The 26,333-nt window shown below is 43.1% G+C and overlaps 3 protein-coding genes across 3 annotated transcripts; 1 reads left to right on the plus strand and 2 right to left on the minus strand.

Moving 5' to 3' along the window:
• Positions 1-229: 229 nt before the first annotated feature.
• LOC307233440 (flotillin-1-like) lies at positions 230-7,043 on the minus strand (the record flags this gene model as incomplete). Its single annotated transcript, XM_080004773.1, has 11 exons — positions 230-430; positions 729-866; positions 1,138-1,183; positions 1,593-1,774; positions 2,074-2,226; positions 5,212-5,307; positions 5,624-5,743; positions 5,879-6,022; positions 6,234-6,324; positions 6,556-6,631; positions 7,001-7,043. The coding sequence occupies 11 exons, from the start codon at positions 7,041-7,043 to the stop codon at positions 230-232; spliced, it is 1,290 nt and encodes a 429-aa protein (XP_079860899.1).
• Positions 7,044-10,410: 3,367 nt separating this feature from the next.
• LOC307233614 (flotillin-1-like) lies at positions 10,411-20,269 on the minus strand. The gene is made up of 13 exons (XM_080004970.1): positions 20,135-20,269; positions 19,369-19,419; positions 17,619-17,694; positions 16,094-16,184; positions 15,785-15,928; positions 15,443-15,562; positions 15,133-15,228; positions 14,764-14,916; positions 14,261-14,442; positions 13,567-13,612; positions 13,068-13,205; positions 12,377-12,541; positions 10,411-12,273 (listed from the first exon to the last, which is right to left on the minus strand). Exons 2-13 carry the CDS (start codon positions 19,409-19,411, stop codon positions 12,244-12,246), a joined length of 1,284 nt encoding a protein of 427 aa, XP_079861096.1. The 5' UTR covers positions 19,412-19,419; positions 20,135-20,269; the 3' UTR covers positions 10,411-12,243.
• A 997-nt stretch (positions 20,270-21,266) lies between these two features.
• Positions 21,267-25,490, plus strand: tubb5 (tubulin, beta 5). Its single transcript, XM_080005415.1, has 5 exons — positions 21,267-21,379; positions 23,271-23,379; positions 23,653-23,763; positions 23,870-24,114; positions 24,226-25,490. Exons 1-5 carry the CDS (start codon positions 21,323-21,325, stop codon positions 25,036-25,038), a joined length of 1,335 nt encoding a protein of 444 aa, XP_079861541.1. The 5' UTR covers positions 21,267-21,322; the 3' UTR covers positions 25,039-25,490.
• The last annotated feature ends 843 nt before the right edge of the window (positions 25,491-26,333 follow it).

The following is a 26,333-nucleotide window of genomic DNA, read 5'->3' on the forward strand; positions in this document are numbered from 1 at the left end:
GCATCCTCGACTGAATTATTAAACAGTTACTTAGTCAAGTCCGAGCCGTGGCCTCCAGTGGTCGTCGTCGGCGCAGGGGGAGCGTTGTCAGTCCCCTGTTCGTCCGCCGATGACACATCTTCGTCACTTCTGTCTGAGGTCGCATGGCTGGGCTTTAGAGAGAGAGAGAGAGAGAGACCAGAGACCAGAGAGGTTAGCATCCATCATCACCTGGTTGTCATTTACCAGCTCAGACCATCACCCTTCCCAAGACAAACACACACACCTGTGAAATGTTGATTCCGGTGAGTTTCTCCACGGCGGCAGGCACCCTGGCCATGATGTCCAGCACTTCTCCGGTCAGCTTGGCCGCGCCCACCTCCGCGCCACCGCTGGACACCATGGTGATCTTCTGGGCGGCCGACAGGGGCTTGCTGATCTCCTCTGCGATCTGCACAAGGTGGAGGAGATTCCATATTAAATCGAAGTTGTCTGCCACTTCCGATATTGTGTTCAATCAGTAATTGTACAGTGATTTTTGCAATGCATGATTATGTGTAACAAGCTGCAAAGCCACCCATCAACCGTTCATCTTTTTATTCCTCCATTAATCCACCCGTCTATTCCTCCCTTCATGGCAGATATCTACTTGCCTGACTGACACCACAGGGTAGAGTGTGAATGTGTAAATCCTTAATGAGCTCTATAAATAAACATGTCTTCAGTGAAGCTCTGAGAGTAAGACTGACCAATGGCAGTTTTTCCAGCAGCATGTCCACCATGGCTCCCTCTTTGTATTGTTGGAAGGCCTCCGCCTTCTTGGTCATCTGCTCTGCCTCAGCTCGGCCCTTAGCCTCCACAGCAGACGCCTCTGCCTCTCCCTTCAACTGCGCACACACACACACACACGCATATGCAAAAATTACAGGACACCCATGATCAGAAAAAAAACAAAAACAAATATCTGATGACCGTTTGTGGAAGTGGGGGACAAAACCTAACATGAAGTGGGGATAACAAGAATAGGGGAAACAACTCAGGGCTTCATCAGCATAAAAAAACAAAAGAAGCAAATTGAAGAGAGGAGGCAGGAGGCGGTAGTGGGTTCAGAGGGGAGACCGTGATGTGATAGATGGCTAGAGACGGTGAGACACTCACTCTGGTGGTCTCGGCTTCAGCCTCCGCCTCCATGATCACCTGCAGCCTGCAGAGTGGAGAGAAACTCAGCTGAATCGCTGCAACTCATAGGCAACGTAAACTTCGTAAAATCATGCAAAACCAACATACTCCACCTGCGGTTATATCTGCTGTCACGCATTTTCTAGGTTGAAAAAAAAAAAATTCTAGTTGCTTTTTATTCCCCTTGTAGTTCTATACAGTACAACTTCGAAAAAAAAAGTTTTGTTTCAATGCCACTGTCGTTTGCTACTACTTGCTAAAGAAAATGAATACTGTGTTTCCCAGTCAATAAAAGTTCCCAAAGGTAAAAATACCTTGAACATTACACATTTTAGCACCAGATGACAAAGAAGTCAAACGTTTTTGACATCTTTTCAACCATGTGCACTCTGAACCAGGTAGGTCCAGCCCTAGTCCGTAATGTAGTCACCCACCGCTTGGCCTCGGCCAGCCTCTCCAGGCGGTAGCGCTCGGCCTCGGCAGGTTTCTTGACCCTGGCCTCCAGCTCCTTCTCCTTGAGGAGGATCTCCTGCTCCTGCAGCAAGATCTGCTGCGTGCGCTCCACCACCGCAATCTGCATCTTCTCCTCTACGATGCGCTGCTGGATCTTGGCCACCTGCCGTCACGCGCGAGACGGGAAGAGGCAAATGACAACGATGACACCCGCGTCCATCCGAGTCAAGGTTGGTCTTCTGAAACCAAAGTTGATTTATAAACAGTCTCTACATCAGCCATTCTCAACCTGTGTCGACCCTTTCACCGTCTACGCCTGTTCGATGCGTGGCGCGCCTTTGATTGTTAAAGTAAACGTGATCTGAACACGCCCTGACTGCCATGTTACTTTGTGCGAGTTTTTTGAGACTTTCAAACGGGGGTGTGAGTCACAGGATGGAGGTCATCAGCAGAAGAGTTCACCTGTAGCTGATAGGCCATGTCTGCCTCAGCCCTCTTGGCGTTGACCTCGGCATCATAAGCCGCCTTCTCCAGTTCATAGTCCCTCTGGGCTTTCGCCACCTCAATCTCGTTCTTAAACTGGGCCGACACTTTCTCCTGCATGGCACGAGCCTCCTGTGAATGGACGCATGGAGGAAATGAAGGAGAAGTTAAAAACATTTTGCGACCCGGGTCGTTGTTTCCTGCTTCCAGTGGCTTTAACAATAACTCACTGTCCTATTCCTTCCCCACTTCCACAAACTGTCATTCGATGTTTGTTTTTGTTTTGGTTGACTGTAATTTTGGCATATGTGCGTGTGTCATGGGCTGATTTGAGCATTTTGGCTTGTGGCTGCAACGCTTTGCGCTCAGAGTGTTCTTGTAGCTGGGGGGCGTCTCGGCGTCTGCAGGGCTCGTGCGGCTGTGGAGCTTTTCCTGCTTCTGAGAGCCATTACGATAGGTTTCTGATTTCATACTCCAGCATCAATTTAGGAACAATCCCAATGCACATGTGGTTGGACACATCACACACACAAATGCACGCACACACGCACACGCACACACACGCACGCACACACACACACACACTCACTCACCATCAACATCTGAATGAAATACTCCCATGAACACCCTCCTGATTACATCTCTGGCCATGTGCCATTATTGTTCTGAGTTTTGTTGATATGACTGCAGCTCACCATGGGCCAGAGCCCACTGGTGGGCCGCGAGGGTATTGCAAGTGGGCCCCCAAATCATGGGCCAAACACATAGATTTTTATTGAAAAAGTAAATACAAAATTATTAAAACCTTTTTTCAAATGTTAAAAAAAAAAAAAATATTCATGGTAGTTTTTCTTTAAAACCTTCAAAAATGCATCATCACTGATAGATAGGAACTTATGTTAGGGCGTTCTACCTCCAAGCCGGACCAATTTTTTTAGAAACTCAAGGAGTATCAAGGCAAATAGAAAGTCATTAAAACGTCATGTATGGTCACTGAGAACGCAAAGGCAGCAGAAGCGTCCTATGGGGTCGCCTAACTCATGGCCAAGCCCGGTAAGCCGCATACAAATCGGGGAGGATTTAATTCTTCCTGCCACAAAAGTGATTGTGGGGGTGATGTTTGGAGAGAAGGAATGCAGGCCAATCCACCTCATCTCATTGTCTGATAACTCAGTCAAACGCAGGATTGACGAGATGGCAGAGAATGTGCCAGAACAGCTGATAACCAGCGCACGAGAGAGTCGTTATTATGCCCTATGAAAACAATGGAGATAAAATAACAGTTCCTGTTTTGCAAATCTTTACCGACGCGTTCAACTGCTGGGGCCATTTTGACATTCTGAACGCGTTCATAGTTTCAAACGCGATTGATTGGTCCAAATGTGTGGGAGTGTCCGTTGATGGGGCCCGTGCGATGCTGGGCCGGCAAAGTGGAGGCATCACCCGGGTGAAAGCTGTGGCTCCACTCGTAGCATCTTCCCACTGCAGTATACACAGAGCAGCACTGGCTGTAAAGAAAATGCTGCAGCTCTAAAGACTGTTCTAGATGAGGCGGTCAGAGTCAACTTCATCAAAAGCCGCCCACTGCAAACACCTTTATTTCCCGTTTTATGTGACGAGATGGACAGTGACCATAAGCAGCTTCTGTTACACACCGAGGTCCGGTGGCTCTCAAGGGGGAAGGTACTGATGCGACTTTTTCAATTGCGTGATGAGGTGAGGGTGTTTTTTCTCGACACACAAAGCTTGAACTCGCACATCGCTTCAGTGATTTTGAGTGGCTAGCTAAATTGGGATACCTGCCCGACATTTTCAGCCATTTAAATGGACTTAACCTCAGTCTCCAAGGAAAAGCGGCGACCATGTTCAATGTCTAGAATAAAAAAAGAAGCCACCATAAGAAAAATGTAGATGTGGGCCAGGCGAGTTGACCGGTCAAACTTTGACTCCTTTGAGAATCTGTGGGATATTTTGACCAAGGTAGAAATCCTTCCCGTCACCGTGATCAATCATGTCAAAGAGCACTCGCACGGTTTGAGGACCAAGCTGCGCGAATACCTCCCCATCCCAGATGTGCAGTGCAGCTGGATGGAAAACCCCTTCGCCAGCCACAGTGACGAGACCCTCGCAGGCCTGAGCACAAAAGAGAAGGACAGTCTTGTGGATCTCTCCTGCGACAGCGCATTGAAACTGGCTCTCTCACAGAAGTACCTGACAAACTTTTGGCTTCATGTTGCTTCTGCGTATCCCGATCTGTCCAACAGAGCTGTGCAGTTTCTGATGCCTTTCCCGACGACGTATCTCTGTGAGACTGGCTTTTCGGCGCTTGTGGCATTGAAGACGAAATAGAGTAATAAACTGACTTTGAGCCAGATCTTCGCCTGAGGCTGTCGTCCCTTAAGCCAGACATCAAGCATTTGGTGTCTGCCACGCAACATCTGCCTTCTCATGAGGTGAGTTAATATTAATGTGCTCCTGTTATTGTTGGTTTTATCAGCGCTGGCGTTAGTAGTTAGGCTACATTCAAAACACTGCGCCCTTCAGACAGCGCTGACTAGATACCGTTACTAGCGTTACACGAAAGTTCCATGGATATAAGGTTATTTTTAACCCACCTACTGTATTCTTTTGTTTTACCACTACTGCACCGTATGTATGAAGAATGCATATGATTGTTAAAATATAGGTCGTCTGAGAACGCACTGTTTGGCTCCCTTATTACTTCTGGTCGGATGTGGGCCGCGAACACTTTTGAGATTTTCAAGTGGGCCGCGTGTCCGAAAAGGTCGGGAACCGCTGATGTAAAGGACAGCGTTATTGTAAGTGGTTTTTGATGATTATTGATACATAAAAAAATTATGATACGATGAACTCTTGAAGTGGACATTACTTTCTTTTTTATAAAGTTTTGATGCAATATCTTCAGCGTGACTCAAATGGTCGGTCGAGCGAAAGATTTGCGAGTCAAGAAATTACAAGTCACAGAAGTTACGGAGCAAAAGACAGAGAAAGAGGTCGACAGAAAGTGAGATAGAGAAAACAATAATAGCAGACCAAAAATACAGAGAGAAAAATGTAAAAAAACCAAATACTGTACATGCGAAAAATGACTTTTACCCTGATGACAGCATCTCGTTTGTACTGAGCCTCCCCTATCCTGGCATCTTTCTGCACCTGGGCCGTCCTGGATTTACCCAGGGCGTGGAGGTAATTCTGGAAAGGGAAGGAGGAGGGTAAGTGGAAGAGAAACAAATGGATCCCAGATAACGCATTATATCCTAGGAACGAATGGATGTAGGCAGCTGTCACATTGAGCCACTTAAGTCTCATTTATTTCCGGGGATAATCATGTTAATGGAGGGATGGCTTGGAAAGAAAAATTCAGACAGTGATGTGGAAATGGATTACTGTACCACAAGGACCCGTCCATGGCTAAAAGCTTTAATCTCAAAAAGCATAGACTTAGACAGCAGAGACAATGCTTTTTTCCGCTTTTATCTTGACATCTCGACATTTTGGCTTGGTGTACCTGGTCATCAGTAATATCTTTAAGTGTGTAGCTTATGATGCAGAAGCCCATGTGGAACAGGTCCGGAGAGGCCACCTTCAACATCTTTTCTGAGAACTTCTTACGGTGCCGGTAGATCTCCTACACATTAGGATAAGGACACATTCGATACAGCAAATCAAAAGGTGTACGTCGGGCAGAGCTGTTAACGTGTGTGTGTGTGTGTGTGTGTGTGTGTGTGTGTGTGTGTGTGTGTGTGTGTGGCTGGGTACATACCTCGACAGTCAAGTGGGCAATGATGGCTCTCCCGTGTCCTTCAAGTGTCTCCACGGCAATTTGGGCAATCTCCTTCTCTGACTTGCCCATAAACATCTGGCAGGCGGAGGCCAGCAAGTCCTTATTGTGACTCTGGATCTTCACCTGGGAGTTTGGAGTCGGAGATTGAACGGAGTGGATGAAAAAGGGTGATTAGAAATAGTCATTGAAATGTATAATTAGGCAGGTCAGCAAACCATTAGTACGTGGTTTAGAGAAGTACTCCCGTGGAGGACTTGCAGGAGAATGGCCTAACTTTGTGGAAAGAAAATACAGTTAAAAGTAATTCAAGGTACACTCGAACTTGGAAGTGTACCTGTGCGATGCCAGAGACAGAAATAAGGACGCCATGGCGAGTGTAGGCCTTGTCACACTTCACATTTAGCGTCAAGATGTTTAGGGTGATCCTGAGAACGGCAGGAGTAAAGCACATGTAAGTTACCCGGTTTATAATAAGAACAAAAACATGACATCAAAATCATGTGGCGCCAGGATACCATGACGTGTTGTCTGTTTCTATGAATTTCAATATTGTTCATGCCTATGACCAGACAGTGATGCCTCTACTGTAAACTACAATCCCCGAATATACTGTATAGGTAGATATAGTCGGATATGCATTAATATTGAGTTTCTACCTCTGGACCTGCTGAAAACACGGGATGACAAAAACACTTCCTCCTACAATTATTAGAGGTGTGGTATGGCCAAAGCCTGAGGGAATAACAATGATGGGTTAAATTAAAAATCAGTGACAAATACCAAAAGTGTGAAGTCAGTACAGAAACATCCTCTGAAAAAAACATTGTAAAAAAAGGTGAGATGTGATGATCTACTAGATGAAATCACTGTTGCCTCCAGATTAGGTCACATTGGAAATATATTTTACTGTCATGAGTGACATCATGAGCACTCACAATAAACAAACTTCTTCCAGCTGATGGGAATTACAGAGTGACTCATTGCATAGTGGATTGACCGGTGTCGCAAGGTGTCATATGATTCAAGTGACTAAACTTGTAAAAAGCCCAGTAAGAGACAAGCTACACCTGGTCGAGCCTTTAAAAGAACCAAATATCTTACCAGAAACAACCATGGCTTCATTGGGACCGCAAGTGTAGAACATCTTGACTCCTGTCATACAATTTTAAAAGCTTGTTAATTTACTGTGCTTGTAATGCTGAACGGACATATCACCTTATTTTTATGAAATGCATTTCACTTGTTTGCTTTATTATTATTATTATTATTATTATTATTTGTATTATTTTTATTTTTATTATTATTATTATTATTATTGTTAGGGGTCCCGCCTGAAGGGCGGGAACCCTATTGTTTTTATTATTCTTCTGCCATCATCACCAGTCAAAGTGTCTGGTGCTCAGAAACCGTCAAACCCACAAACACAAATATATAGTATATATAGTATATAGTTGAATTCAGAGCAGTCCACAAACCCCGTGGTCCAAGTTTGATCTACATAGGACTATATTTGTAGAAGTTAGAAAAACTGTGTTTTGCGTCATTGCGTCACTGCGGCATCATTGCACAACACAGCAGATCCAGAGCCTCAGGTGTTTCTTTAAATTAGGAAAATAAGTACATCTACGATAAAAAACAAAAACACTTATTATTGGTTTCGTTTGGAGCAACGGGGATGCGCGGGGATCACCCTGATGGCGCAGAGAGATTGAAGAACAGGTGTATATACATACATATTTTAAGAAAGGGTAAAAATACTAAACATTTAAGGGTAAATATTCAAAGGGGCCGACAGCGAGAGAGAAGGGTAAAATACAAGAAACCCGGGAAAAAACGGGAGGGTTGACAGGTATGTGATTGCCATCAAGTAGTGTAGTATGTGATTGCTGTTTCGTCACACCGACTAACCTGGACCCCCTGCATTGCTGCCTGCAGCTATATTTATTGGGGGTCCATCCCACAGGGCTGGATCCCTATAATTATTGCTCAGACTTTTTCATTGGTAATCTCTGCGTTTTTTGGGATAAAAGTTTCGGAAACACGGCAACTGCAGTACGCAGAGACACGGTTCAGGTCTTGTTAGAACCATGACATTTTAGACGTATTGTTGTTCGAGTTTGATCAATGTTGATCTACATTTGGAGCAAAGATTTGTGGAAAGACTGTTAGTTCGTTTCAGGAGCGGCCCACTTTGTGTCATCATCATCTGAAGTGATATTAATCAAAGCTTTGTCCCTCGGAACTCATGACACCTAGACGGACAACATGAGCCGATGCTGCGTTTAAAGGAAACTCGGAAAACTGTAACTCATAACCCGTTAAAGCACCCTACAGTACTCATATCAATGTCAGGAAAATCGACGCTGAGGCTCATATCAGCCTCCGAGAGCACGGCTGTATTTACACAAGCATCACGTGAGCTATAGCAATGACAAACCCTGGTTTACAGCCACGCGCAGGCGGCTGCTTTTTGTAACTTGTGCTGCGTTCCACGGAACAGAAAACTGTAATGCATACCCAAAACAACTTAACTAGACCTTGTGTATTGCTGCCTGTGGCTATATTTATTATTATTATTATGATTTTTATTATGATTTTTATTATGATTATCATAATTATTGTTGTTATTATTATTATTAGTAGTAGTAGTAGTAGTAGTAGTAGTAGTAGTAGTAGCTTATCCCGATTACATGCAACCTGTTATGACATTTCCTGCAGATTTGCATCGGGTTGCATTGGGTTCTTGGCAAGTATTTTGCAAACCTTAAACTGTTCTTTCCTTTGCAAGTGACTGCATGTCCCTTCACCATTCTGTCCTGACGCTATAAATAAAAAACTGAAATTCTATTGCAACTGCGACAGCAACATGTTGAGCTGCACGTTGATATTTCCAATGCATCACAGTTAGGTTGGTAGGTAGGTAGGTAGGTAGGTAGGTAGGTAGGTAGGTGGGCGGGCGGGCGGGCGGGTGGATGGATAAGATTTTATGGTATCAAGCAAAGACTTATTTTATCAATATGGGGGGGGCATGGGCCGAATGGGGCAGATGCACTCACATGCACATACACACAATATTATTTTTCACGAGACTTATGACATAATTATATATCACCTGCTATGACACAGTCACAGAGGCACCATTGTGCCTTTTTTCTTTGGAGGAAACAAATGGCGCTCAGTGTTTATAGGGGAAAGAGTTGTGAGGTCACAGGACTCTGCTCCCCGGTAGCCATGGCAACCGGGGGGCAGGGCTATGTGGGGAATTCCCCTAATAAGTTGAAGTGTGTTTCCATGACGACTGGGTTTCTCTGTCACATTGTATTTTCCCGGAGGGAAAAATCTGTGTCCAAAGATTGCGACACTCGCTAGCGTTAGCATTAGCGTGTAGGCAGAGTGAAGTGAGGGATGTGGATCCAGGCAGAGATGTGGTTTACCATGACAACCGTCATCCTTAACAGACAGGGATCATCATTCCCAAATAACTGACCGCTGGTCGCCACTATTGACCAATCAGAATTGTAGCCGGACTAATTCACAAATGCTTATTAGTCCGGAATCTCTCAGTTCATTTTGAATTTTTTTTCAAAAGACCAAAATGTCTGGACACAATTGGATGGACCTACAACAACCAATCAGAGCATTGGATCGTCCTACAACCAATCAGAGCAACCAAACGTGTGACGTAACGGTGAGCGGGTGAGTTGGTAAATTAAACGTTTAATAAATCCTGTCAGAAGTACAACAAACACATTGTTCTTATCAACAAATGCTTTTGAGAGAAAATATATTGCCGGTTTGTTTAATACTGTCGCAATAGCGTATTCAACAGACCATTCAAAGTTAGTGGTCGCCATCTTGGTAAGGTGCCTGAACGGTGATAGCGGATTCAACAGACCGTTCCACATCAGTGCCAGCCATCTTGGTAAGGTGCGTCAAAGGATGATAGCAGATTCTACCAGCAACCGATCCCAGGCTCCTCCTGCTAGCATGCTGTAGTGTCCTTGAGCAAGACACTTAACCCCTGATGGCTGCGTCCGTCGGTGTTTGAATAATTGTAAGTCGCTTTGGATAAAAGCGTCTGCTAAATGCAATGTAAAGTCTGTTGGTATAGATCATGATGCATTTACCCGCGCAATACTTTCAGAACTTTTCCATGGCTCAAGAGATTTCCATGCATTTTCTCAACATCACAGATTTTATAGACATTACCTCACCAATGGATGTACATCTCTGAAGCGCCATTGCACCATTTCATTTTACCATTTTGGAAGGATGTTACAGTGATTGGATAAGACCTCAGTGGTCTTTCTCCATTTCTTTGTACACAGCTTGCAACCTTGAGGCCATTGTAATTCATGGTGGTCCATTTTTGTAAATTCAAAATTTCCATTATTATCCATTTGATAAATGAAAGAAAATGTTATATTTTCAAATAATCTGTGGCATTCGAGATGACATGTGGTGCGCCATCTCTTCAAGAGTACCTTGACACAAAAAAATATTCAACCGTGTAAAGTGATTAAATCAAGAGTTTATTCATCTATATACCATTTCTTTCCAGGTTATTCATTAACAGTTATAAACTCATATATAAAGAACATTACACTTCGAAATACTTGCTAAATTATGTTGGCAAGTTAACACGCACACAAATGATCACAGATAACTGCTTTGAAAATTCTAACATTCACAAAAACATACAAAAGAGGAAGAGGTTTGATTTGGCATCTATCTCCAGCAACGGGCAGTAACAGCCAGTGATAAGTTGTCAATCGGATATTTGGTTGGAGTTTTAAGATTAAACAAGTCTTTATCTGAAAAGCCACCCTGGATGGATGTTGGGAGACGTGGCTTCATTTCCACTCATCCAGGCACTTGGCGGTTTCAATATGCATAAACTAGGCAGAGGAACTTTGGACTGTTGGTCAAGAAACTAAAAAAATAAAAATAAAATAAAATAAAAATGCCCCTGAGGTACTCGACTGGACAGAGATCTCTAAAAATGAAATTGAAAAAAAGCCATTCTGTTGATATCGGATACCTGCAATCCAGAAATCCTTCAAATTTTTCTGTAAAATAACTTTTTCTAAAACAGCCAAACAAAAAAAATTTAATAAATCTACAGCCTCCTGTATACCAGTTTTAAATACTATTCTCACGACACTATGGGCTGTTATGGGTGTTTCATGCATCTCAAAGATTTTAAACTTTAAGCAGCAAGCTGGTTAGCTCGAAAATAAGCGGTCTTCAACCCTTTACACCACACCTACATTAGAATCAGGGGAATCTAAGCCCACCCTTTTCATTTTCCACCGCTAGACATTTCGTTGCATTTCTGAAGCAGGAAAACCTCAGCCTGTCACCACAACCGACTTTCTTCACCTTTAAATTTAAAGATAGCAAAATCCTTCCACTTGAAGTATGGCTTAAACGGTTTGTGAACCTCGTCGTGTTAGTTGCAAACTGCAAGGCACTGCCACCCCAAAAACTATGTGGAGTAACTTTAGCACAGCCTAAACCTAGTCTAGCTATAATGTATTAGTAGATAATCAATTACACACATATCTCACTGTATATTTTAGTGACACCAATAAAGTAATATGCAGATCCAAACAAAGGACAATGTTTATACGATTAATTCATTTTTTAAAATGATTTTAAGTCACTTTGGACAAAAACATCTGCTAAATTACCTAATGTAATGTAATATGAACTCTGGGTCAAAACCCCCAGAAACACTTCCCATCAGCAATTTAATTATTTTTCTCTTTCAGCGCAACCACCTTAAACAACATGTACACATTGACTCATAGGGGGGAAAAAAAAAATTGATAGCTAAAAATGAGCAGTAAATGGACCCAAACCCTTTCAAGGGAAAACGATTGATTTCAGCCTGCAGTGAAATAAAGAATGATGATGTATATTGTAAGTAGAGTAAAAAGATACTCCTCATGTCCAAAGTGTTCTGTTGCTTATGTCTCCTCGTCATGGCATAATCTCACACACACACACACACACACACACACACACACACACACACACACACACACACACACACACACACACACACACACACACACACACACACACACACGAGGAGCTAAACACAAGCAAATGGAAAATACACATGAACAGTGTCTTTAAAGGTAAAAACAAGTAATAAATTCACATGCTTGTTATAGCGCGTAAAAGATGAAGAGACGCAATGGCGAGAGTAGAAAAACACGCACGCAGTCGGATCTGACAGAACTACGGTCTCCAGTGGTTATAGGCACTGAGGGAAGATTCTGAGTCCCGGGTTGGTCGACCGGTGACGCCTCTCCATCGCTTCTGCCTTTGCCGTCTTAGCGACGGTGGCTGGGATTTCCAGAAACCTGCAAAGTCCAGAAAGGTGAGCACGCGCCCTCATCACCTGGTTGTCATTTACCAGCTCAGGCCATCACCCTTCCCAAGACAAACACACACACACACACACACCTGTGAAATGTTGATTCCAGTGAGTTTCTCCACGGTGGCAGGCAGACGGGTCATGATGTCCAGCACTTCTCCGGTCAGCTTGGCCGCGCCCACCTCTGAGCCGCCGCTGGACACCATGGTGATCTTCTGGGTGGCCGACAGGGGCTTGCTGATCTCCTCTGCGATCTGCACAAGGTGGAGGAGATTCCATATTAATCGTCATTAATCATTCCAAAAAAGTTGTCTGCCGCTTCCAAAATTCCTCTTAAATTTTCATCTGCTACTAACATGCAGGGTCATAAGTTCTGCTTAAATTATCATTAATCTTCTAAAAAATGGTATGATTATGGCTAACATGGACATAATTTTATCCAATATTGAATTGATATTAAGTTAATTGTTATTTTATTATGATTTCTGACATCAATTGTCTTGAAAAAAAAAATTTTTTTTAACAGAAAGTGTCCAAAAAGCTCAATCTATGCTTAGTATTTGTGAATATTTCAACCCATGATTATGTGTTAAAATCTCCAAAGCCACCCCTCAGCCATTCATCTTTTTATTCCTCCATTAATCCACCCGTCTATTCCTCCCTTCATGGCAGATATCTACTTGCCTGACTGACACCACAGGGTAGAGTGTGAATGTGTAAATCCTTAATGAGCTCCATAAATAAACATGTCTTCAGTGAAGCTCTGAGAGTAAGACTGACCAATGGCAGTTTTTCCAGCAGCATGTCCACCATGGCTCCCTCTTTGTATTGTTGGAAGGCCTCCGCCTTCTTGGCCATCTGCTCTGCCTCAGCTCGGCCCTTAGCCTCCAGGGCAAACGCCTCTGCCTCTCCCTTCATCTGCGCGCACACACACACACACACACACACACACACACACATACACACACACACACACACACACACACACACACACACACACACACACACACACACACACACACACACACACACACACAGACAGAGAGAGAGAACAAAACCTCAAACAAATATCCACAGTTTGAGGAAGTGCGAATAGTGACAGTGAAACAACTTAATATTTAATAACCAATAGAACACAAAACACAACATGTCATGGGAATAACAACAATATGGGGGAAACTGCTCAGGGCTTAATCAGCATAAATAGCAGGAGGTGGTCGTGGGTTCAGAGGGGAGTGTGATCCGATTGGCCAGAGGGAGGGGACAGTAAAACACTCACTCTGATGGACTCAGCTTCAGCCTCTGCCTCCATGATCAGCTGCAGACTGCACAGCGGAGAGAAACTCAGCTGAATTGTTGCAAATCAGTAGAAACGTGCACCATCAAAAATAACACAGGTTTTTCACCAGGGACCAAACACAAGTGGAAAGATGATCCATCTTTATACATGGATGGGCTCCGAGGAGAAAAAAATATTATATTTTCAGTTCGTTTTAGACAATATTGAGCCTTCCAGCATTTTGTGTCTTTTAAACAATTAGTTTGCTCATTTCAAACAGGCTTTGCGATTCGAGTGGGAGATGTTATAATTATGAATAATATTCCCTAGTGGAAGCAATAGATACAGCGATATGGGGAACCAAGACTGAGCCCTGGGGGACCCCAGATGAAACTGGCAGGAGCGCAAGATGAGTTCCCAACGGAACTTCCTCACCCAAACGTCCTGAACCTTATTGAAATATGTTCAAGTTCAAGTTCAAGAGATTATTCCTCACCCAAACGTCCTGAACCTTATTGAAATATGATCTTTTCAACTCCTCCTAGGTGACTGAGGGTGACATACTTTTTTGCACAATAAGAGTTTAGTATGAGATTTCTCTTGGAAAGCCTCGTTCAGTTTGGGCAGTCTGTAAACTAGAACACACAGCTCTGGGGAAAGTCTTAGCAGTAGTGCAGTGTGTCTAGTCACCCACCGCTTGGCCTCGGCCAGCCTCTCCAGGCGGTAGCGCTCGGCCTCGGCAGGTTTCTTGACCCTGGCCTCCAGCTCCTTCTCCTTGCGGATGATCTCCTGTTCCTGCAGCATGATCTGCTGCGTGCGCTCCACCACCTGCACCTGCATTTTCTCCTCTTCGATGCGCTGCTGAGTCTTGGCGACCTGTCACGCGAGCAAGACGGAAGAGACAAATGCTAGTAAGACATCCATATTTATCTGAATCGAGTTTAGTCCTCTACCCAAAATAGAATTGTATTATTTTATTTATTTATTTATTTATTTTTAAAGGGAGTCACTCTAGATCAGCAATTTTGAACCCATGGGCTCTGGCCGGCTAGTGGTTTGTGGGGGTACTAAACCACTTTTAGTACCCCCAACAAACCCCTAGCCCAATCAGCCAAATCATTGGCAAAACACAAAACATCGCTGATTTTAAAATGGGCTGCGAGTCAGAGGACGGAGGTTATCGGCAGAAGAGTTCACCTGAAGCTGATAGGCCATCTCTGACTCTGCCTTCTTGGTGTTGACCTCCGTATCGTAAACTGCCTTCTTCAGCTCATAGTCCCTCTGGGATTTAGCCATCTCTATCTCATTCTTATATTGGGCCGACACCTTCTCCTGCATGGCGTGAGCCTCCTGTGAATGGGCGTACGAAGGGAAAAGTAAAACAACTGTGCTGAATGACTTCAAATACAATGAACACGTGAGTCAAGAAACATGTCCCAAACAGGGGTTAGAGAGCAACAGGTAGACAGAAAGAAAGTTAGAGAGTGGGATATTGACAGTAGACAAAAGCAATGGACAGAAGAATGTAAAAAAAATATATATGTATATGGAGAAATAATGTTTTACCCTGATGACAGCATCTCGTTTGTACTGAGCCTCCCCTATCCTGGCATCTTTCTGCACCTGGGCCGTCCTGGATTTACCCAGGGCGTGGAGGTAATTCTGGAAAGGGAAGGAGGAGGGTAAGTGGAAGAGAAACAAACGGATCACGGAAAACACATTATATTCGAGGAAAGCAAGGATGTAGGCAGCTGTCAAATTGTGCCCCCTTAAGCCTTGTTTATTATTGTTTATAATTATGTCAATGTAGGGATGGCTGGAAAAGGTAATTCAGACAGTGACATCTTCGGCACATGGACATCTTGTTCCGGTGTACCTGGTCATCGTGGACGTCTTTAAGTGTGTAGCTGACAACACCAATTCCCATGTTGACCAGGTCAGAAGAGGCCACCTTGAACACCTGTTCTGAGAACTTCTTACGGTCTTGGTATATCTCCTACACATTAAGACAGGCACATTCAATCAAGTGTAATCAGCTATACCAGAGAGAAGCAACACATAGAAGGAAATAGGGAAAATAATAAAAAACTCTTAATGACTGGTGGAAGTTTCAATGTAAAAAAAACAAAACAAGGTCTAACTTTGTGACTCTGTTAATGTTTAAAGTTTTTGCTAATAACAATGATTTGGAGAGTTTGCTAATGTTTGGGCAACATACCTCGACAGTCAAGTGGGCAATGATGGCTCTCTGGTGTCCCTCGAGTGTCTCCAGGGCAATCTGGGAAATCTCGCCCTCAGACTTGCCCATAAACATCTGGCAGGCGGTGGCCAACATCTCCTTGTTTTGACCCTGGATCTTGACCTGGGAGTTGGACGGAGTGAATGAAAAATAGTGATGAATAGTCATATCAAATTTGGATGATTGAAGACGTTGTTACCCAGTTCAACAACCTATTAGAACTGCCTAACTTTGTGGAAAAAAATACAATTGAAAGTCCCTTAAGGTACACGTGAACTTCAAGGGTACCTGTGCAATGCCAGTGACAGAGATAGGGACGCCATGGCGAGTGTAGACCTTGTCACTCTTTACATTTAGGGTCAAGGTGTTGAGGGTGATCCTGAGAAAGACGGAAGTAAAGCAAATGTAAATAACCCAGTTTAATAACAGACATATGGATAACATAGGGTTTAATCCCGGGAATGGCCATCCAAACCATTTCCTGTTTCCCAGCAAATATAATAATAATGGAAAAAAGGGTAATTTTTCTTTTTTACATTTACATTTTTTTTTTTTTTTTTTTACATTTAAAACATATTGGAATAGGCCTATATTTACAAAATATTTAGTCCTTAAGTTTACTTTCTTAAAACATATGCATTACACGTGTTTTAAGATATGTTTACGTTTAATGCAACAGCTATGTGCCCCTGTGGAAAGCTTATTGTAATTAATAAACAAAGCGCTGAAGTCTTTTTGTTTTAATTAGCGGGATATCTGTTTTATTTTTGACTGGTCCCTGTATGTTTTCATTTTAATAGACCCAAGCATGTTTTGTTTGATTATGTCGTAAATTTTGCATTATTTGTTATATTTTATTTTTGCTTAGGCCTACCTCTAAAGTTTTATAGGCTATTATTTTGTTAAAATGCAAGAGCACTGCAGTAGGCCTGCCCTGTTCTTAAAATGTTGACTTGCATTTTGCACATGAAGCTTGACATGCAGGCCACTGGGATTGTTCACTGGTTTAGATGCACAATTACGTAGTGTTACTTTGAAATGCTGAAATTAAAATAAATAATTGTCCTGTTAACTTTGAGTGATCATTGACTTTATTACTATATCTAACATTGATTGGCTACAGTAGTCTCACAGTGCACAATGCGCACCAGTAGCCTCTGAGTACTAACAGAATATGGAATCTGTATCGGCTTAATAGTATGATTTTGGAAAAGCAAAATTACTCGCTTTAGCAAATATTGTTTGTTAAGACAATGAAGAATTGTCCAATATCACTTCCTTGAGGCTTTCATATTCCTCGCAGCTAGTATAGCAAAATTCAAGCTGCATACAAAGTTTATATTATCTTCATGATGTTAATGTTGATTAATATAAATGCCATTCTTTTGCCTTAATAATCATTAATACCAGCAAATAATACACTAAAGCGGTTAGGTTGGGAACCCATATTTCTCCTTGTTGCATTTAGTGTTGCTTGAAATATGACCAATGCGTTTTGGCAAAAGCTGAAAACAAGTCCATTTCCCCAGATTCCTGGGACTGTGTGCTTCTTTTCCCAGGATAGAAAATGTCTCATTTTCAGGAAAAATATTAAACCCCCTGTTAATAACTACCTAAATAATATGTTATTGGGCAATATCAAATCATGGCCAATATGTTATGTAATAAGGATATCATTATGTATTCAGTTCAAGTCTTTCTAGAAATGTCAATATTGTTCATGCCTATGATCATACAAGGATATAACTACTAGCAAAAAGACATCGGTAGATCGGTAGATATAGACAGAGATGCATTACAATTGAGTTTGTACCTCTGGATCTGCTGAATACAAGGGAGGACAAAAACTCTTCCTCCTGCAATCATTAAAGGCGGAGAACGACCAAAGCCTGGTGGAAGAAGATTAATTATTAGGCCTGTCACAATTGCTACTTTTGTTTGACGATATATTGTCCCTGAAATAATTGCAATAAACTATACTATTGTCATTTTAAGAATTTTTTTTGTCACTGAAATAACACAACATAACATAATAGCATAATAATACAAGTATAACCTTTTAAGTTGAAAATTAACTTTTCATTCTTAAGAATATTCAAACATTGTAATGTGAAGAAAATATTAAAATATCCTAAATAACGTAAATAAAATAAAACCACTCAACCAAAACAACGAATAAAATGGACTCTCGGGCTCAAGTAACGTGTGTGTGTGTTTGTGTGTGTGTAGCAGACGAGGACAGAAGCAGCGCGATCAGAAATAACAGCAATGTCCTCGCAGTTGTCCTGTTCATTCTGCTCATTGTCATTTATTTGTAGGCGTGGTTTACAGAACGAAAGTAATACATTATTTATCTGTGGATTTAGACATACATTTATGTCTCTGATTTTTTTAAACCTTAACACGGATTTGTAGATTGTAGTAGGCATGGGGAGGTTCCCGCGCCCATAGAACGTAATATAATGTGGCAAATGCGGTCTCCCTGTTCCACAAGTGCAGGATTTATTATTTACATCTAAAGTATTTTGACAAAAATATCCAGTTTTCACCGTGCGTCCCCATTGCACAGGTTATTTTGGAACAGAACGGAGCGGGACAGTCCCTCAACTCAGTTTGTTTAAGAATGTTGTTTCATACAAGGAAACAAACAAAATTAAATAGATCTAAAATAAAAAAAGACAGGCACCCGATGAGACCCGATCACCAGTGGTTACTCAACAGCTCTGGGCGGAGAGGAGGAGCGCCTCCGCCCCCCCGCCCCCTCGCCCCCTCCCCGCCGTGTCAGAACATGGTATACTGCACTTACACCGTCTCAATGCTATAATTTTTACTGGCGGATAAAAAAAAAACATAAAAAAAAAAAAAAACGTCTGAAATCTAAGTCTGTCATCAATGTCAATTGCGATCGATGGAGTCGATCGCCGATAGACAGAGTCGATTGCCGACCGAATCCCAAACCTGCCCAACAGTAAGTTTTATAATGGTAGGGAAAACTCTGCTGTTTGTTCTGGCATCATGTTGGCTAAAATGTTGGTGACATTCTTATGTAAAAAAAACCCCAAAAAAACACGCATGTGAACACAAGGAGCAATAACCGAGGCCAGAAAAATGATCGAGGTCATGTCCATATTTTGTGTGATAATCGATAAAGTAATTGTGCCACAGGCCTATTAATTATTGATTACATGAAGAATAGTGACACATTCTTATTTTCCTCCTATTTTTTTATAAATGTAAGTCCATTTAAAAAAACAACAGCACCATTCTCCTACTGTAAAAATAAATAAATAAAAAAAGGGGTGGGGAAAGTGTTTTGGCCCACAGACTGGGCCATCTTGTAGAAACACACTGTTGGTAGTGACATCATCAGCATCATGTGAGCCATTTAAGCCACCAACTATAAACAAACTTCTTCCAGCTGAATGGTAGAATTCCAGCGTCACTCACTGCACAGTGCATTGACTGGTGTTGTATGGTTGAATGTTAACCTCACTCCGAGCTCCCTGTAAAAAGCCCAGCAAGAGACAAGGCACAGCCTTCACGAGAAGAACCAAACATCTTACCAGACACAACCATGGCTTCATTGGGGCCGCAAGTGTGGAACATCTTGACTCCTGTCGTAGAATTCAAAAAGCTTGTCAATTGAGTGTGCTTGCCAAGAACGCTTTATTGTTATTAATTATGATTATGATTATGTTTGTGGGGGCAGGGGGGCAAGGCTAGGGTAGGGGACAATGCTACACACAATCAGGATAGTTTCTCTTCTATTTAGAAAAAATAAAAACTGAGAAAACCCGAAATTTGAGAATCCTTTGTACAATTTCTGATTTTATACACCTGACTTTGACAAAAAAACAAACAAAAAACCAGCACGTTCAGGCAACGTATGTCTGATGTACATCTTAAACTATTGGCATATTCGGTTGTATTATTTAAATTGTAATATATACTATATATATATATATATATATATATTCAATGACATGGGAAATAAAAGCCCCCACGTGTGTCTGTCAATCACCCAACAGATTAAAAAGCCCACCAGCCTCCAAAGGCCCAGCGACCCCGTACGTAGTCTAGCTCACACGGGGGTTCGCCGAAGCCCCGCCACCCTCTCAACAACCGGTAGATGGACCGGTAGAATCTCTCACACATCTCTGACAACGTTTCGCTTCTTTTAAAAAAAAAATCCCCCCCCCCCCGTGTACGTCGACCGACTTAGCCTCCGAGCTAACGCGCAAACGAACCCAGCGACAGCGGGATCCAGAGCCCGGTTTCCTTTCGCCACGCGAGCGGACGAGCCCCACCCCGTCTTTGCGTTCCGCATACCTTCGGGGCCGGGTACGGAACTGCGTTGCGTTCAGGGTCTCGAACGTCGAGTTCGATTCGATTCGATTCGATCCGTCGCTCCCTCTGGCTAACGGGGCTCCGAGTCCTCCTGTCAGTGGAATGCGACGATGTCTAGTTTTGTTTTTTTTTTTACATGTATTGACCACGCCCATTGCCAGTAAATAGAGCCGGCTCTCTGTCGCCACCTGGTGGTAAAAAATGAATTCAACGTCCTTGCGCTATTCTTTTTTATTATTATTATTATTATTATTATTATTATTTATTTATTTATTTTTATTTTTTTTTAAATAACAGATTTGAGGGTCAGTTCGTCTGCAGGTTGGATAGGTTTTCATATGCAAGGAATCAGTCCCGGCAATAGTTGGTGCGCTGCCGTGCAGACAGACAGGTAGCACAAACAGGACGAAGGGAAAAAAAAAAGGCAATATACACAGAACATACAAAAACGTGCCCCATGATAAATAATAGGATTTATTATCTCTCAGATAAAGATGAATAACTTCAATAACCAACAGAAGGGTATGAGAGGGGCAGAGTGGCAGTAAAGATGCATGTAATGACTGGGTATGAATATAAATATGAATACAGTTGTATATGGTCATATATAAGGTGTATATAATATATGTGTCTGCACATATGCACAACCCTATGATAAAAGTATGGATGAGAATTCAGACGTCAATCTTCAGAGGCTTTCTTCCAAGGTGGATTTATAGTATTTATAATATAAAAATCGTTACATTACATTACATTACATTACGTAATACTTTTTTCCAAAGCGAATTACAAGAAGTACATTTTGTCGGTAGTATCAAACCACTATTTGTTGAATATCAATATCCAAATCTGTCGGTGTCCATCCACCTAAATATTCTCTAGAAATAAGTAGCACTGTTAGAATTAGAGCGAGGTAAGTTTTTTTTTTTTTTGGCTGTTGTTTTTTGTTTTTTTTTTGTATATTTTCTTAATATTTATCGGACATCCCAGATATCCAGCAGCTGCGACGGGTCTGGCCCCGCCCTGTCTCGCCCCGTCCAGCCCCGCTGCGTGCCGTGGATCTGGTCCAGGGCTATAAATCCATTGTCCCCCAGTGGAAGCTGCGTCGCTCATCGTGGTGCGAAAAGCTGCGTCTCTCCGCGTACCTTCCACACTCCTGCATCGCTCACAATGAGGGAAATCGTGCACATCCAGGCCGGCCAGTGCGGTAACCAGATTGGTGCAAAGGTAAGAAAAGAGAGAAAGATCCTTACCTTCATCAGATGTAGCCTATAATATATATGTATATATATATATATATTTTTTTTTTTTCTGAAATATGTTCTTTGTTTTCTTTTGCTCCTTTTCACTTATGCGGCACAGCCTTCAGTCAGGCTTTAATATTTTTTATTGTCTGTAAAAAAAAAATAGAATCGGCCTATTATTCCCTTGTCAGAGCCTTTCAATGTATACAACTCTCGCTGGGTCCCTTTGTCTTGCCCACCCCAGCCACAGCCCACTATGAATGGTGCTGGAGACAATGACAGAGCTCTCATACAGTATAGGCCTACAGTACAGAATAGGGCTTTTATCCCCCCTCAATTGAGCTCTGGGTCGATAACCCATAGTGATCAGGTTTTATTGCAGGAGGGTGCAGCTGTAGAGTGGAATGGAAAGGGCGGGGCGAGGATAGTCGTTTTCATTGGGGAAAACGTCACGTCTTTGCAGAATAATTTCTGCTTTCATTTAAAAAAAGAAAACGAAATAAGGATGAATTTTCCTGCTGCACCCAAACAATCCATTTTTTTTGTAACAATTACAATCGGTTTGATTGTCTGTCTGGTCAATTGTCTATGCCATCTTTTGAAGAGTTGACATTTTGCAATGGACGTCTTGAGCGCAAATCAGTTATCCATAATGGTCATGATAGGGATCTCTACGTATGGTCCTAGAATTCAGCATGCGTCATTATGATGACTTATTATAATGCGTGCAGACAGAGATTTTAATTTCCAATAAAACCTGGCCTGTCTCTCTAATCAATGTATTCCCCCTCCCCCATAACTAGATTAGGGGCAGGGTGGGATGGAGGAAACAGCTGATGCACAGTGGGTGATGTCACTGGACCCTGGACTGACTTAATTTGCCATTACTTGAGAGAGGAACGGGAAAGAAAGACAAAGACTATATGCTGTTTACTTTAAAAGGTGTTGGCAAGCTCAATTATTTGGATGTTTTAACTAAAAAAAACAAACAGGACAGTGTTCTTATTGTATTGCTATGTAATCACTGTATGTGTCTTGTGTTAGTGTTCGCTCAATATGGCATTCAACTTAATTTACTGGTGGACTGACAGTAAGGGCACCGAATCCTTGCCTTTTCCCTTGGGTCCACTTGACTGAGATGGTCAGCAGATATGATTGGCAGACTTGCTGCAGGGTTACATTGTGGTGAATTAAGGTCAGGGCGTGGCATTCCTTTCCTGCTTATTGTCCCCATTCTTTCACTGTCATTCGTTTTCATCATCCCAGCGCTGACTATCTGTCTATTTGCTGTAAACTTTGTTTTTTTTGGTCAGTCTCTTGTTATGCTCCTCAGATTAAGGTCACTCGTTGCTTTTTACCCTAAATGGTTTTACGGAGGGCTACGGTTTGAATCCACGGCTGACTTCAATCTCTTAACTACTGAGCTGAAATACGGCCTGCTTATCCAGATTACAACAAATCCTCCCTTAATGCTGCTGTTTGTGGAAAAATCGGACACGACTGAAAACGAAGGTCTGAGATGAAAGCTGTCAGGAAAAAAAATGAAAAACATACGCAGAAAGTTCCACGCGTGCAAATGAGGGCGCAAGCACAAATGGTTGCAGAATGTGTTTTCCCTCTGCGTCTGAAAGAAGCACTCTGATCGGTGAAGGGAAGAAGTCAGAAATACAATTACTACAGCTGTGTTTAAATGGTAAAGATTTTTGCGGTGAGGCAAAAAAAAAACAACCCTCAAGCTTTCATTTGAATCCAACAGTGCAGACACACTGCTGTTTTCCTCTTCGAGTGCCTCTTCCACTAAACCACAAGTCTACGGGGCAGATACTTTCAGTGTTAGTAACTGTTATATGATACTTTCCATTTTGCTCCCTCAGTTTTGGGAGGTGATCAGCGACGAGCACGGCATTGACCCCACTGGAACCTACCATGGAGACAGCGACCTGCAACTGGATAGGATCAGTGTTTATTATAACGAGGCCACAGGTAGGTGACAACCTCAAACTCTCAATGGGTTAGTACACGTGTGTGTTTATTCTGTTGAAGTACATTTCCTTCAGAGTGTTTTAATGTCCATGTAGAAATTCAGCCATGAATTGCATTTATGCGATTATACTGTACATGCCTGTAATGTTTTCTCTCATCTCTTTCTCTCATTCTCAGCTTTCCATGTTGAGTGTCAACAATAATTTAACATTATTAAGCCGGTGTGCTTTCTCCCCCTCTCTTTCTGTCTTGTTCACATTTATTTTTGTGCAGGAGGTAAATATGTTCCCAGAGCCATTCTGGTTGATCTGGAGCCCGGCACCATGGATTCCGTGAGATCTGGACCGTTTGGACAGATCTTCCGACCTGACAACTTTGTGTTTGGTAGGTCAAACGAATAACATTCCCCCCCCCCCCCCCCCGCCAAGACACTGTGACTAATAAGCATTTTGATTGCAATAAAATGGTTCGGTTGCTGCTTTTGCTTCAGGCCAGAGTGGTGCAGGAAACAACTGGGCTAAGGGTCACTACACAGAGGGAGCTGAGCTGGTAGATTCGGTCCTGGATGTGGTTCGTAAGGAGTGTGAAAGCTGTGACTGCCTCCAGGGATTCCAGCTCACCCACTCCCTGGGCGGTGGAACTGGATCTGGCATGGGAACACTGCTCATCAGCAAGATCCGTGAGGAGTACCCTGACCGCATCATGAACACCTTCAGTGTTGTGCCATCACCCAAAGTAGGCCGCCCTTTGGAGGATTGTTAAATTCATATTTTAATTTTAGTTATCCTTCTTGCCTGACATTTCTGTTGTGATGTAATGACCTCTTCATCGTATTTTTGTCTCCAGGTGTCAGACACGGTTGTTGAGCCTTACAACGCTACGCTGTCAGTCCATCAGCTGGTAGAAAATACAGATGAGACCTACTGCATCGACAACGAAGCCCTCTATGACATTTGCTTCCGCACCCTGAAGCTGACCACACCCACCTACGGCGATCTCAACCACCTGGTGTCTGCCACCATGAGCGGGGTGACCACCTGCCTCCGCTTCCCCGGCCAGCTCAACGCTGACCTCCGCAAACTGGCTGTCAACATGGTGCCTTTCCCCCGTCTTCACTTCTTCATGCCAGGCTTCGCACCCCTGACCAGCAGGGGCAGCCAGCAATACCGTGCCCTGACAGTGCCTGAGCTCACCCAACAGGTGTTTGATGCCAAGAACATGATGGCCGCCTGCGACCCACGTCACGGCCGCTACCTGACCGTGGCCGCCGTGTTCCGCGGCCGCATGTCCATGAAGGAGGTGGACGAGCAGATGCTGAACGTGCAGAACAAGAACAGTAGCTACTTTGTTGAGTGGATCCCCAACAACGTCAAGACCGCCGTCTGTGACATTCCACCCCGCGGCCTCAAGATGGCTGTCACCTTCATTGGCAACAGCACAGCCATACAAGAGCTGTTCAAGCGCATCTCTGAGCAGTTTACGGCCATGTTCCGCCGCAAGGCCTTCTTGCATTGGTACACTGGCGAAGGCATGGATGAGATGGAGTTCACCGAAGCGGAGAGCAACATGAACGACCTGGTGTCTGAGTACCAGCAGTACCAGGACGCCACCGCTGAGGAGGAGGGGGAATTTGAGGAGGAAGCAGAAGAGGATGCTTGAAGATGGAGATCTGGAGAAAAAAAAAAAAATCCATGAGGAACCCCTTCAAAAATAACAAAGGAAAAACGTAGAGTAAAAAACTCGGTGAATCGTTAAAAATAAAACCATTAGAGCACATTAGATAGCCTTTGAGTCAAGTTTATTAATACTCTATAGCCCTTAACCACCATACAGCTTCAAAGGGATTCGCGTGCCAGCATTTCACATAGAAATCAATGGCATCCCCTGGCCTGAACCCCATTCGGGCAAGGAAAAACTCCCAGAAAATCTCTTGGGGGGGGGGGGGAGCTTGAAGTCCGTTCCACGTCTGGTACAGGTCGGTCGGAGCGGCGGTTGGGGTGGTCGATGCTGGTGTGCCCTGGCTCCCCGTCCACAGCAGAGCAGCATCCTCCACGTCCGGGTAGGGTCATGAGCAATCTCCCCCTGGCTCCGTGCCCACAGAACAGCAACAGCCTCCTTTGCAGTTAACTACAAATAAATTTGACAAATTGAAATGTGTTTCTCTTCTTTCTCACACGATAGACACCATTTTATATCCGTCGTTTAGTTTATATGGACATTTAGCGTGGATTTTAAAATGACTTGGAAACAGTGAAGAGGCAGGGCGGCAGTTAAAGCAGGGGGCAGAAAGATAAGGAGATTTGAATCTTGTATGGCTGAGTTTATTTTGGAGAAAACAGGGTTTAAAGGAGATAGTAGGCATTAAAGTGCTTTGGCTCATTGGGGAAGGCGGGCGGGCATAGTGAATTTTGTCGAAAATAATTGACGGGTAGAGCTTTAATGTTGCTTCTTGAAGTATTGCAATATTTGCTCCACAGTTAATTGATTCACTAGAGGCGCAAAAATGAATTGGGTATATTGAGCATAGGGAACACATCTGTAGAATATGTCAGCCGTATTTATTGGTAACCCATACAGTATAACTAGAGTACACACACGTGCGCTGACCTAACGCTCTCACAGACCAGGAGAATTTGATATAAATGCGAACCACCTGACCAAGTGTGGTGGTAGGTTCACTGAGCTGAAGTAGAAGACGACTGTACCTGTGTCAATATGTGTAAGAATCTGGGAAATCAATGCGGGAGTCACCGTCTGAACACCCAGTGCACTCCATTACTCATCAGCTTCACCGACAGCAAGCTGCACAACAGCGTTCACGTTAACAGGACGTTAATACTAGTCATTGAGTAGTACAAGCCAGGCAAGTAAATGAACGCTGCTGGTTTTTCAAATCTCAAAACTGAGCTCATTAAATGACGGACATGAACCCATACCTTAGGGCCACTTTAAAG

This window comes from Zeus faber, assembly GCF_960531495.2.
Source record: "Zeus faber genome assembly, chromosome: 8".
NCBI lineage: Eukaryota > Metazoa > Chordata > Actinopteri > Zeiformes > Zeidae > Zeus > Zeus faber.

Bases quoted from the DNA above. Each gene is read 5' to 3' on its own strand.
- LOC307233614 (XM_080004970.1), bottom strand. From the start codon at position 19,411: ATGTTCCACACTTGCGGCCCCAATGAAGCCATGGTTGTGTCTG. The intron at 15,929-16,093 runs GTACCCTTGAAG...TCCAACTCCCAG, and splicing joins CTGTCACTGGCATTGCACAG to GTCAAGATCCAGGGTCAAAA. The intron at 15,563-15,784 runs GTATGTTGCCCA...CTTAATGTGTAG, and splicing joins TTGCCCACTTGACTGTCGAG to GAGATATACCAAGACCGTAA.
- tubb5 (XM_080005415.1), top strand. From the start codon at position 21,323: ATGAGGGAAATCGTGCACATCCAGGCCGGCCAGTGCGGTAACCAGATT. The intron at 23,380-23,652 runs GTAGGTGACAAC...ATTTTTGTGCAG, and splicing joins TTATTATAACGAGGCCACAG to GAGGTAAATATGTTCCCAGA. The intron at 23,764-23,869 runs GTAGGTCAAACG...CTTTTGCTTCAG, and splicing joins ACCTGACAACTTTGTGTTTG to GCCAGAGTGGTGCAGGAAAC.